Here is a 13,537-nt window from a genome sequence, read left to right on the forward strand (position 1 = left end):
TCCCAGGACGAGGCTACTTCCAAAGTCGAGGATATGCCTCACAAAATGTCAGTCGAACACAACAGGTAGGACTCAGTCACAACCACAGTTACAGGTAGATGAGGAGAGGCGGAATTAACGGCGTCACTGAGAGCTAAACACCCCCCCCACCCTGAATGGAGGGAATGTCACTGGAGGCTCCCCCTAAGGGGCTGGCGCTTACCAGTCGTCCATAACTGTGGTCTACCTGAAGTGCCGGGTCTGACACCGGGCAGTTACCTCCCCTCTGGGAGAGCTAGGGTCCGCGTGGTCGCCCAGGCCACGAACCCACGCAAGCGTGAGCCCCCTGCGGTTACTATCAATACAACTAGACATTCCATCCCCATGTTAAATTTATAGCCAGCTTTTTCATCAAAATCTTCTGTATCCAATGGTCAATGGTTTTATTAAGGCCAGTATTAAAATGCCGTCTCTAAATCGTCCCAATAATGGTAGAAGACCTACATTCCAGTTACATTGCAATCATATCAAGAATACTTGGTATTAACAATCATAAATTATTTTAAGGAAAGAAAGCTGAGTTTAACCGATTGCAAGGGTTGAAATGAAGACCAATGTTTATGTTGCAAAGTTGAATTTAAATGTCAAATTTCCCCTCCTGATGTTATACTTTAATACTCGTTTTTTAAATAGTTACTGTTTTCTTATACTTAAATACTTTAACCGATTGTAAGGGTGGAAAATGAAGACCAATGTTTTTGTTGTAGGCTACAGTTGAATTTGAACGTTAAATTTCCTTTCTCTTTTTTATACTTTAATGCCCTTTTTGGATGTTAATATCAGATTCCAACTACTGTAATATTTTCCTGGTCAAAACTACCATAATGCACTTCTGGAAGAGGTGCCTGAATATTAAGATGTAGTAAAAACAAATTTGAATTATTATAATTTTAATCAATAAAACAAGCATTAATACATCTATTGACTTTTTTACATTTAGTTATTATACAAATATCAAATCACATTTGTTCCGCTCAACTGGCTTTCACCTCTCTGAAAGCAACCCTAGTATCTATGATAATCTACTGTGGTGTTTATTTATTCTATGGTTGTACTCACTAGTCGCTGTGTAGTAAATGTGACTATGGAATATTTTGATTATGTTGACTACTACATAACACCACTACCTCGCATACGACCAGCTCGTTATCATGACTACAACCCTTTTATGACTTGATGAATTTAATGATGGATTTAGATTTTCTAAAGATGCCAGTCATTTGAGAGGTTCACACCTAGGCACGGATTTCCCGACAAGAGAGTCCATTACAGTATTCCAAATTGGAAAACAGTGTTAGTTGCACTAAGATTTTTGGCTGATGGCACTTTTCAACGAGGAACTGGTGATTTATTAGGTTAGTAAAGCTTGGATGGTAGCTATTTGTTTGGTAATGAAAGCAGAATGCATCAAATTTCCTCGAAACTGATATATCCTGAATTTATGCCACAAGTATAAAAACAACGTTTTTCCTAAATATACGTACACATTGTAATACCAATGAAACTGATTTTAAAAATCGCAACAACACAAGTAAATAAAAAACTATTGCTGTTTACATCTTCTATATTATTACTACGCTACATGAAACGTTGTGAACAATAAGGCTTTTTTATTTTAATATTAAACCCAACATATTACATACCAAAATGTTCGTCTAGGTGTGTAGATTTGCAAACTGACCTTACGTTTTTGATAAAGTCCCTTGGGCTTTGCCCCAGTGGCTTTTAAAGTTCCCATGTTATCCTTATGAAGAACAAATTTGTTTATATTATGATCAGCTGGATAATATAATTGCTGTTAATATTTTAGTTGCAATTTAAGAAAACGTGTTCTACATGAGACGTTACCGACAAACCGCGAACGCGCCGTGCAGAACACATCATACCGTGCATAGCCGAACTGTTCAAAGGGAAATTGTTATCTCTATCACTGTCGCTGTCAAAACGTATCATTTGCAGGTTAAATTTAAATTAATTTAACTGTCATAACCTAACCAAACTAACCAAACTTGCTGTTAATGAAAATATCAAATGAAGGTTTACTAATAACAAAAATAGATCTGTTTATAAAATAAAATTATAAATATCTCAAACTCAATTATAAAATTTTTAAACTATAAAATTAAACTATCATAACCTAGAACCAAACCAACCAAACTTGCTGATAATGAAAAAAATTGAATCAAAAAGATAATGCCCCCGGTGGGTTTCGAACAGGCTACCTTCGAATTATCAGCCCGGTGTGCTATCGACTACACCACCGAGACCGATGGCTGTACAACGTATCGTTGCGGTAATGGTGTTCGCTTGAGCGGTCGTGGGTGGTGGTGGGCAGTGGCGGTCTGTCGGGAAGGGTTTCTGTGTTCTACAAACATTCACTGACTTGATTGAAATGAAATATTTACTGTGTGAATTAGGGTTGGCTTAAATATTACAATGGAAAAAAGTGAAAAAGCTTGGATAATTTGATATAGGTACTAAAAAGAAAACTGAATTAACACTGTGCTGCATTTCTTTCGAAAAATCATTGAAAGAGCCAATTCGTAAACTATGGAAAGATAGGGAAGTCATAGAACACCACCAAGTAGAAGAAATAGAAATAAAGTTTTTTTTAATTTATAATCGTTATTATGCCTAATTAACCTAATGCAGCTATGAGTGGGAAACATTTGTAGAAAACACTAAAAAATAAGATCAGCTTTCTTTAGAAAAATGATAAGATATTTACAAGAATTATTTATTATATACAACAGGTACACTAGTATCAAACTGTTATGTACATCGTGAGTATTTCAATAATCTTTGAGTCAACTCTTTTAAAGTCGTCGGAAATTATGACTGTTATTCGTTTTAAAATAACGCCTGTAATACTTGGCAATTGCTTGAATTTGAGCAACAGGTACACTAGTAAATAATATTACGAGCAAACTACAGAATTATTATTATTTTCAACATTTTACAGTTAGATTATTAAAGACTGTAAGAATAACGTAAAGAATATTCTCAGATTACAATCACGATTTTCCCTGATTAAAGCTCAGCACATACATACGATTTTTATATCTAATTAGTTAGTACCTCTAAATACATTTTAGGCTAGTTTCAATACTTATAGATCTTCTAATTGTACCATTTAAGTAGGTTTAGTTACAATTAGCCTATCCCAAAAAACCATCCCAAATTATCAGGCATTTATAAAAAATAGGCATTCATCCTGTTATTTTATGTCATGCATCTAAATCTAAATTGAATTACAATGATGCACACAGAAAAATCTATTTCGCTTAAATCTTCAATTATCTGATTTCATACAAACTTTTCATACAGGATTCTGTTTATAAATCAATAAACTGTGATAGATTATTATTGGCGAGCTTTGAGAGAGTAAATATGCGAGTAGTAAAATAATTGTTTTGGTTCATCCTTAATTCACGATCATATCCTATTGTTTGGAAGTGCGTAAGGAGCAGTGGCTTCACATGTGTTTCCATTTGTTGTTACCAATGTCTCAACGAAAATTCCCTGCGAATCCCTGCCATTACGCTCCGCTTAGATTTGGTCTCGACTAAAATAAGCCCTGGTTTCACATCATTAGAATTTGTCTCGTGAACCCATTTAAGGTCGTTGCTTATATAGTCCGACACCAACGTCTGGTCGCGGACTATGAAGTCCCTAGCTTGTGAACCGCCCCTAAGAGCCATACTCTGAAAAGCATTGGTGTTTTTTGTTTTTGAGAGTCTGTTTATGTTTAGGAGAGAAAAAACAAAAAAGTTTTAAAGTTTATGTCATGGTTTCGTCTTGCCTGATGCATATTAACACTGTTGCTAGTTGGAAAATTATGCATGTATAGACTACATAACTAACTTATCCCATATTTATTTGACATAATAAAATTCCTTAATCTTAATCTTTTTGTAATATGATTTCTGTATGGTTTACAGACAAGATGATTTAAAAACAGGAACACTTGTAGGAGTCGACAAATATGGCAACAGATATTTTGAGAACAACTACTATTTCTATGGTAAGTTTTGGCTTATAAAGCCAAATCCAAGATTTATTTATTTATTTAAAATACCTCTGCGACAGCAAACCTCTAGACTAAGCAAATGTCCATTTACATGATTGGATTTGCACAAATATTTACTTAGTACCACGGGGACTGAGCGTTGCTCAGCTTTCTAGCCCAATAAAATCAACTGTGTCGCCGGTTTACTATTACACGCTAACTCCAGTTTTAAGGATAGCATCTCACTGCCCTCCAGTCATTAATTAAAAACCTCTTTGGTTTAAGGGCTGTTTATAATTAGCTGTTATATTTATTTCTTTTCTATTTTGTGATGTTTACGATTTTCATTGTTATTTCATTGCCAACTATTAACTTCATGAAACACGTTTTTAGGCCAGAAATAAATTATTTACAACACGAGCTGTGTACCCGTTCCACGGACGGGATCTTTTAGTCAGTTGAAACCTTCTTATAATTAGATTAGCAGTTGGTTTGCACATTTAGTGTGCATTTTTCCAGATATGCAGGCAAAACTTCGTATACAGCACTGTTTCAGGGTCTTTTTCCCGGTTATCAAAACTCAAATTGAAACACACACACACACACACACAGAATCTCCAGTTAACGACCTGAATGATGTCTAGAAATTTAAATTCATTTACAGTTACAGTACACATTATTGCAATTACGATTTATTAAATCCGTTATGTGAGGCACGACGTTTTTAATCTCACTTGGTTTTGGATGTTCTTACAAAACTTAATCGGAAATAGTTGCAGTATTTGTAAACAACATTTAATGTAGGCCTAAAAATATCCAGTGACAGCTAAAAAAAATTATCTTTATCCAAACAGCTGTTCGTTGGAATACGAAATAGATGTCGTATTCTCCAAACAGATGATTAGAATTTCATAAATAAAGTACTGGGTGTCCCAGAAAGGAATGCACTTTTAAAACGAACAAAACAGGAAAATGGCTTTATTTACAGCAATTTTCCCAATAACACTAGTTTGTACACTTCAGGGAAATTAGTTGTCAGAGATTACATCATCCAGATGTAGATCTCTACGGTGCCAGCACTCCACCAAACGAAACCTTACATCTGCGAAGACTCGATGGCATAGTTATGGTGTGATGGCTTCAATTTAGTCAAGAATATTTTGCTTCAGATGATCGAGGGTAGCAGGAGCATTGTTGTACACCCGACTACCCGTACAAAAAAGTCTAGTGGAGCTAGGTCTGGGCTTCTCGGAAGAAAGTTGGTGTCACTAAATCTGGAAATGACTTTCCCATGAAATAACTGCCTTATTGCAGTCATGAGACTCCTGATACCCATGCTGTATTTTTTTAATGCCTGTACTAACTGAATTTTGTACGGGTGTAACTTAAAATCCGGTTTCAAAATGCAGTGAATAATGGTTCGGGGTATATTCAAAGCAGTAGCGTGTTTTCTTACTGATCAATGTGGATTATCCTCTACAGCATCTCGAACGCGCTTGAAATTTTATTCAGAACACGCTTCTCTATGGCCACCAATGGGACGAGGGTTCATAGTTGATTTTGTAGCTTCAAATTTGCATACCCAGCATTTAATTATGTTCACTGATGGCGTTTGGTTGAGATTAAGTCTGTATTCAGCACAGAAGTGTTGTCAAACTGTCACATAAGAAAGCGTTTGGTAATAGTGCCGTACACAGAAATCACGCTGCTCACTAGAAAAGAGAACCATGTTAAATGTTTTTCCACGTGCATAGCTACAAAGCCCTGATAAGCTTCTTATCTTAACTCTCTTGGACATTCGGCTTTATAAAAAATATAAGTGCATTCCTTTCTGGGACACCCAGTATAAGGTTGGGAGAAATCTTGACAAAAATCTTACAAAATTCAGTTTTTGAATGTCCGTTATTTTATTTCAAAAGTAGTGAGGCCATATTTTAATGGCTAAAGACACTCTCGCTAATCCAGTGAATACAAAAAGACTATTTGGATCCCGATCGATGCTTTTGTTTTTCAGGAGAAGGCCGCCTAAAATGTCTTCTGGGCCGTGACAGGCGGATAGAAATTGAGATAAGACTTGTTTCGGCTTCCTAATGTATAAAATGTAAAAATAACCAAAAAATACATAATTCTGAGCAATGTAACTTACATTTAAAACTCTAATTTTATTTTTATAGATTTGAAGGAAATCGCTGAAGCTGTTTTTGAGATCTTTGTGCAAGCATATGCATATAAGCAAACTTTGCCCATATAAGAATATAGAATTTAGGTTTGGATTATTTAGGTTTACTACTACACAAAAGGTATTACTTTTTTCACTGAAATGTAAATAGGCTACATGTCATTAAATATGAAATAAGTTTGCCTAATTAATTGATATAAATACATCCATATACAAGCAAACTACAATAGGCCTAGTTTACTATTCTATTATTATTCTCCATAAGAATAGCATGGGAATTTTAAATTTATAATTTTTGTAATTTTCTCCGTAGCCACAAAGCGTACAATAATGTTTCAATGTACTCAATAATTTTTTCAAGCTCATCAAAATACTAGTGAAGGAAAAAATTGAAAAATTTTATATTTTAAGGGTAAAAATGGTTAAAGCAATTTTAACCTTATAAAACCCTGTGCCCATAGGCACAACTTTTATTTCAGCTGCGAACACCCCGCAGCCCAAAAAAAACCAAAAAACTATTGAGTTGGTATGCTATCCCAGCATTGTATTTGGCTGTCATGGTGTGACTTCACTCTCTTCTCTTGAGGGTTGAGACGTCACTATTTGTTGTTTGTTGACTCAGTTGGATTTAAATAATCGATATTTTAAACTATATCAATTATAAAATCAAACTGTCATAACCGAACCTAACTAACCAAACTTGCTGATGATGAATATACCCCTGCCGCAGCAAACCTGCAGACTAAGCAAATTTCCATTTGCCTGGTTTGATTTTCATTCAAATAACATTTAGTTTAACGAGTACCTAGGTTTGCTGCCTACAGGGAGGGTAATAAAGTGTGTTATTTAGTAAAATATTAATAGCTTAGTATAAAATAAATAGATTTGCCAAATTTGATCCAAATATATCCATAAACAAGCAAACTACAACAGTTTACTTATTCTTCATAAGAATAACATGGGAATTTTTAATTTACTATTTTTTCCGTAACCAATAACCATACAAAAACACTTCAATAGGCTTATACTAAATTATTTGTTTTTTAAGCTCTTCAAAATGGTCTTGAGAAAATTTGGGAAATTTTATGTTTTGAGGGTCAAAAACGAGAAAAACAATTTTTTCCCCTAAAACCCCATTCTCTTGGTCCAAATTTTAACACGTCCCAATTTTTACGCCGTTTACACGTTTGTACCAAATTTCCTCGAAATCGATCATTTTTGCTCGGGTTATCGTTCTAACGGATACATATATATATATATCCTAGTGGCTTGTAGCACAGAAAACATAGTACTATAGCCCAGAATGCTGACTATCAATCCAACTTCAGTATCCAATAGTCAATGATTCTGGGTTATAGAAGTATGTTTTCTGTGCTTGTAGGGACAAAGTCCCTAAAAAGCTCAAATGCAAAACAAATTATTGTAATATTTAAACAAACTCAGAATTAAAATTATCTATGTGTCAAGATAGATATCCATGTACAACATATCTTTTGTGTAAAAAACAGTTTGTTGTTTCTCTTTTTTTTTATTTTGTTGATGTAATTTGTAATAAATAATTTGAATGATTCCAGAGGTTCAACTCTGTTAAAGGCATCAAAAATGTTTGTGAATAGATATTGTTTTACTAGGGTAGCTTTGGTCTTTTGGTTAATGATGATAAAAAGGCTTTCCTGATTGAAATATTGGAAATTGTCTTCGTCAAATATGAAAAGGCAAATAAATTTGTGTTGAGATAAGCTTAGCTCTTGGCGTAAACCGCTAAATTAGCACCCCAACCCAGTTAATATTTCTAAGTTTATGCTCCTTTTGTAAAGGTTTAGCAAAATTAGTGTAAAGTAAAGGTATCCCATTGACCAAACTTAACGCTAGATTTGTATGTTATCAACATAAAAACTACTATTAGCCTAGTGTAAGATTGTGTGGTGGTATTCCTCCTAAGGGTGCAATTGACTTTACATATTCCATCAAAAAAGGGCCTAACCAACGGCTGATTCCTTACTATTTTGCGACTAGTTAGGGATCCATTGCCCATTTATTGAAACTAATCACAAAATTACTTTTCATCAGCACCTTCATGCATATTTTTGGTTGGTTTGAAGAAACAGAAACTACCTCTAGGTTTTACTGTTATATCAACTGTTATGCTCCCTTTACCACCCTGCATGCTAGGCAGAGGCTATATTATTTGAACCTTTTTTTACTTGGAGCAACATGCAGTTATAATCTCCTCCAAACAATATTTGTTTCCGCCCATTGGAACTTGGTCATAGTATCAGAATCAGAATCCATTTATTGTCATTTGTCAACATCACATTTCTACAGACAACGTCAAAGAACATAAAAAAAAACAGTATTGTAACATGCAGTATAAAAAGAAATAGTACAACATACTTGTCAGACTAACGCCTCTTTCACACGAAGCGGCGCGCGCCGTACGGCGTCTGCCGCGCGGCGCTGCGCCGGACAAGCGTGTGTCTTCACACTAGTACGGTTTCGTGCGGCGCGCGCCGTACGGCACTCCTAAATATTTATTATTTTCTGTTCAGTTGTGGCTTTTAAATGAATACTCCACTTAAAAGTTCAAATTAAATGAATAGGATAATTTTAAATATAATAAACTAGTGCACCTGTTGCTCGAATTTGAGCAATTGCAAAATATTAAAGGAGTTTTTTTTACGAATAACTGTCACTATTTCCGTTGACGTGTGAGAGTCAACTCAAAGATAATGTAACCAATCACTCCACTCCAGTTATCGAAACTGGAAACGAACTCACTCTGAAAACGAACGCTCACTCCACTCCATCTATCGAAACTGAAAACGAAAACTCTTGTGTGTATCATGTGTGTACTATGAACAGCTGTAATTAATACAAATTATTCGTCCGTTTAACTAAACAAAATCTTGTCTTCATAAGATTTTTTAAACTTTATTTTATTTTACAATCTGTTCAGTACAACTGTGAACAATTAGTAAAAGGCATAATATAAGTAAATGACATGACCAAGAATCTCCCCAGTGAAAGATCTTGGAAAAATAAATAGTCATATCATGTAACTTAAACTATGCAAATCGGTATGGGAGTTCAAGAACTTTCACAATTTTTAGTCTGTTGGGAAATATATACATTGGGATTTTGATGGCCTGAGGGGCAAAGCCCGAGGACTTTAACTACAGGAATTGGTGAAAGGGGGCGTGTACACAACAAATACTTAATTTTGACACATCGTTTGTAAAAATCGGTTCATTATTAAAGGAGGAGTAGTATTTCGTAGAAATCACCTTCACGTATTATATATAAGTATTCGTCATATCTGAAAATATTGTATTCTAGAAGTTAAAAAAAATGTTTCATTACGTATAAATTACTAATTTAATTTTTTAATTAATTAATTTAATACTAAATATTCTCCTCTAGTTATTAAAGGAAAATTTTTGTTTTAATACTTTAAGTTGGTCGATTTGCATGGGATTAACATAAAAATGTACCTATGTTTTGTAATAACTTTAAATATATTATTTTCCGATACAACGATATATAATTTCTTAATTAACTGTTGCACCCTCTTGGTCAGGTAGTTTGCCTAAAATGAGGCAGCGTAGGGGTTGGGCCGTGCGGCGCGCGCCGCACCGTGTGAAAGCTCCCATAAGAACCAATGCACCTTCACCGAGTTGTCCGGCGTGGACGCCGCGCGGCACTGTCGTCCGGCTCAAGGTGCATCCGGCGGTAACTCGCGCCGTGCGGCGAATTCGCCACGCGGCGCGCGCCGGACATAGTGTGAAAGGACTCATATACTCCCATAGCCCTACGCCGGATCCGGCGGGCGTCGCGTCGTGTGAAAGAGGCGTAACAGATATAACAGAATAAAACATAACACAGAAATAACATTCAGCAACAAATTAATGAAAATTAACAATAATAATTCAACTACAACTACTCACCAAAGCAACACTGAATTAGCTCATAACAGATTCAATTAAAATTTATATGCAAAAAAATCATCAAGAGAATAAAAAGCTTTACTTATAAACCAATTTGACAGTTTTGATTTAAATTGTTGAATTTCGAGGTTTCTGATCTCTTGTGGCAATTTATTAAAACACTTAATTTGTAGGTATTTGTGACTGACTATTGTTTTCCGCAATCTAGAATAGGATGGGACAATATCTTGTGCTCTTCTGGTGTTATAATCATGGACCTTGTCAAAACATATAAAGTTACTCTGGTTTTCCTTTACATGTACTAGATTTTGAAATATAAAAATGCAAGGGTCAGTCATTATATTGTAGTTAATAAAGTATTGCTTACAGTCATCTTGATAAGGTAAATTGGCCAAAATCCTTACTGCTTTTCTTTGCCAAACAAAAACTTGGATAGCACCACTATTATTTCCCAAGAACATTGTTGCATACGACAAATGGGAGTGAAAATCGCTAAAATAGGTTTTTAACAACATATCTCTGCCAACACATTGTTGAAGCTTACGTAATAAAAAATAGGCCCTTGAAAGTTTAGAAACTACTGAGTTGGTATGAGATTCCCATGTAAGCTCCTGATCTAAAGTGACACCCAGTAATTTAACAGGCTTACAATCTTCCTCTGAGTCATTTTTTTTAAGTAGTACTTACCTAATGAACAAATCTATTTCCTGTCCTGTACGAACCTATTTCATCTTTATTCCCAGGTTGTTTTCTAAGCGTGGCCGTTGAGGTTATTCCACTGCATACAAAATATTGATTACACTACAATAAATCTCAAATAAAAAATGTTAGTAAATATACAAAAAAGTTTAGAATAAATCTTTAACAGATGTTTTGAAATCAAAACAAACCAGAAGTTTTCCATTTAATCTTGAATCGTTTATTATTTAGTCAATGCGGTTATTTCATGTTAAACATTCCTTCAACAAAACAATAACCTCCAAATTAGAAGAAAAAATGTCATTCTTTTTTCAGCCATTCTAAGTTAAATTCCTTTGATTGGAGCCATATCCTAGGATTCTACTATAGGTCGGCCGCTTAGAAAGCGTCCTCCTCGTAGCATTGGTGCGAGAGAGAGATACCGAGCTGTGGGAGTGAGACAGAATTTGGCTCTTCCCAAATTTAGGCAGTCTGTTACTGTTAGGCAGCCACAGTTACAGTATTTACTGCTCACTGTTTTTCGATTAAAAGGTACTCACTATCAAAATGTTATATACTACCCCCATTGAATATACAGGGTGCGGCAAAAAACCGATCTATTTTCTTCAGTGCACTGTTCAGCGACAGGCCGTCTGAGGGTGGTGGGAGTAGGCTTGTTGGATAGCATATACGATGACATTTCTTGTAATAATAGAGCAGTGGTTGTATGAGCTACGTGCAGTAGTTATCCAGTCGCTTTAAAAAAGTAGTAAATCAGTAATTGCAACCATAGATAAATCATACTCCCTTAGTAGATTTGTCATCCTTATGGAACAGCTGAAGCAAATTAGCGAATTTCCCTATAGGGAAGTAGCTATTACCGTAGACTAGGTGGCATGGTAAGACCTAGGCCCGGGACCGATTTACTTTTTCATTTTGATGTCCCAGAGGCCAAAACATCATTCGTTCAATTTTTTATATTTACCCTTCCTTGTTTCAACAAACCTACTCGTTAAATTAATTCTATTTAAATAGGGAATAAATGTGATATTGTTAAGGAGACATTTTAGTGTAAATCCAATCAGGCAAATGAAAATTCGCTAAGTCTGCAGGTTTGCTGCGGCTGGGGTATTTTATTGTTAGTTCTGTACATCCAACTATAGAGGTTATGTTTTGTTTACAATTTGTTTCTTGTTATTTCAGTAATTTAACACCTCATTTAACCAAATAAAACGGTTTAATCATAAACAATAACTGGTCTCCTAGTTATATAACCATATAGTAAAGCACAAATTATGAAAATAACCCTAAAATAATAGAAACAAAATGTTGTCTACCCCAGCGATCAGTGCGGACGTACATGAAATAGACACAAAAAACAAGCTTCAATATTTACAATGGGATGAGGAGTCTACTTGTTTTGCTTAGTCTATGTTGCAACTCCGTGCTTTTATTTATTAATTCGGCATGGAGAGGTTCCATCGTGATTACCTGTATGGATAACACCATTAAATAGATTATTATTATAACTAATCTGTAGGGATTAAAATTAACCTCAAAATTTGTGTAACTGAGCAGTCAGACATGTTGGGCAAGCCGCTTGTTTTCGGACGGGCCTGCGAGGACTGTTTTCCACAGCAGTACGAACTCTGTCGAATGTTCGTTGTCTGGCATCCGATCTCACTTTGGTCGGCCTTTCAGCTTCCTTTTCAACACAGAAGCTGTTGTTCTAAAGTTAGTAACCCACCGCATTATTGTTATACGCAACGGAACTTCTCCATGTCGCCTTAATTTAAAGAATGCACGAAACTGCTTATGCTGCTGTCGCTGAGTTGCAATGGATGAATTCAATACTTTTTAAAAACAACTCCATAACAACCGCACGTAGCTCAGGCGACCACTGCTCTGTGACTAGAAAAAATGGCATCGTGTAGGCTTTCCAACGAGCTTACTCCCACCACTTTTAGACAACCTGTCGCTGAACAGTGCTCTGCAGAAAATGGATCGGTTTTTTGCCGCACCCTGTACTGTATAACACTATGACTATATTCAATATTGAATACAACACTATATTGGATATAAAACGCTAAATAGTGTTATATATTCAATGCTAATTCGTAATGATTGTCATTCAAAAGTCTTTGGGAAATTACAAGAAAACATATGATTTGGTAAAATAAAACACGTTCAGCTTGCACATGACGTCACTATGAACACACCTTGTGAAAACGGCCATTGGCGGAGAGGGGGAACGTACCCTCCCTCACCGTTACCTCCCCTACATGCGCTAAAAATTTTGCGCAGGTCGTTTTCTAAACGGACCTATAGGCTACTTATCACATGCTTAACTAATTTACTTAAAAATACACAAGTTTGTAAATTGCTCAGTAAAATAATTTATTTCAACATTCTAATACGTAACTAAAAAGTCTTAATTATTAAAGATAACGCTATCCCTGGTTTTAGCGAATTTCCCCTATAGGGAATAAGCTATTACCGTAGTACTCATGGTAAAACCTGGACCCGGGACCGATTTAATTTTTCATTTTGAGGTCCCTAGAGACCAAAAACACCATCCGTTCAAATTCATATATATATATATATACTATAAGAATACCCGTGCTTCGCAACGGAAACTTTAAAATTGGTTGAAATTTTTAAAAAATTATTGTTTAAGTGCCAAAAAAC

At 35.3% G+C, this 13,537-nt stretch overlaps 1 protein-coding gene across 1 annotated transcript in view; it reads left to right on the forward strand.

The window, feature by feature from the left end:
• Positions 1–13,537, forward strand: part of LOC129004955 (probable NADH dehydrogenase [ubiquinone] 1 alpha subcomplex subunit 12) — a 33,139-nt gene that overhangs the window by 11,423 nt on the left and 8,179 nt on the right. The window contains exon 2 of the mRNA XM_054433685.1: positions 3,981–4,063. Coding sequence (XP_054289660.1) covers positions 3,981–4,063 — 83 coding nt within the window. The remainder of the gene's footprint in view (positions 1–3,980; positions 4,064–13,537) is intronic.

Source organism: Macrosteles quadrilineatus, unplaced genomic scaffold (genome assembly GCF_028750875.1).
Source record: "Macrosteles quadrilineatus isolate MER2022 unplaced genomic scaffold, UCM_ALF_1.0 Scaffold_1__1_contigs__length_201487025, whole genome shotgun sequence".
Taxonomy (NCBI): domain Eukaryota; kingdom Metazoa; phylum Arthropoda; class Insecta; order Hemiptera; family Cicadellidae; genus Macrosteles; species Macrosteles quadrilineatus.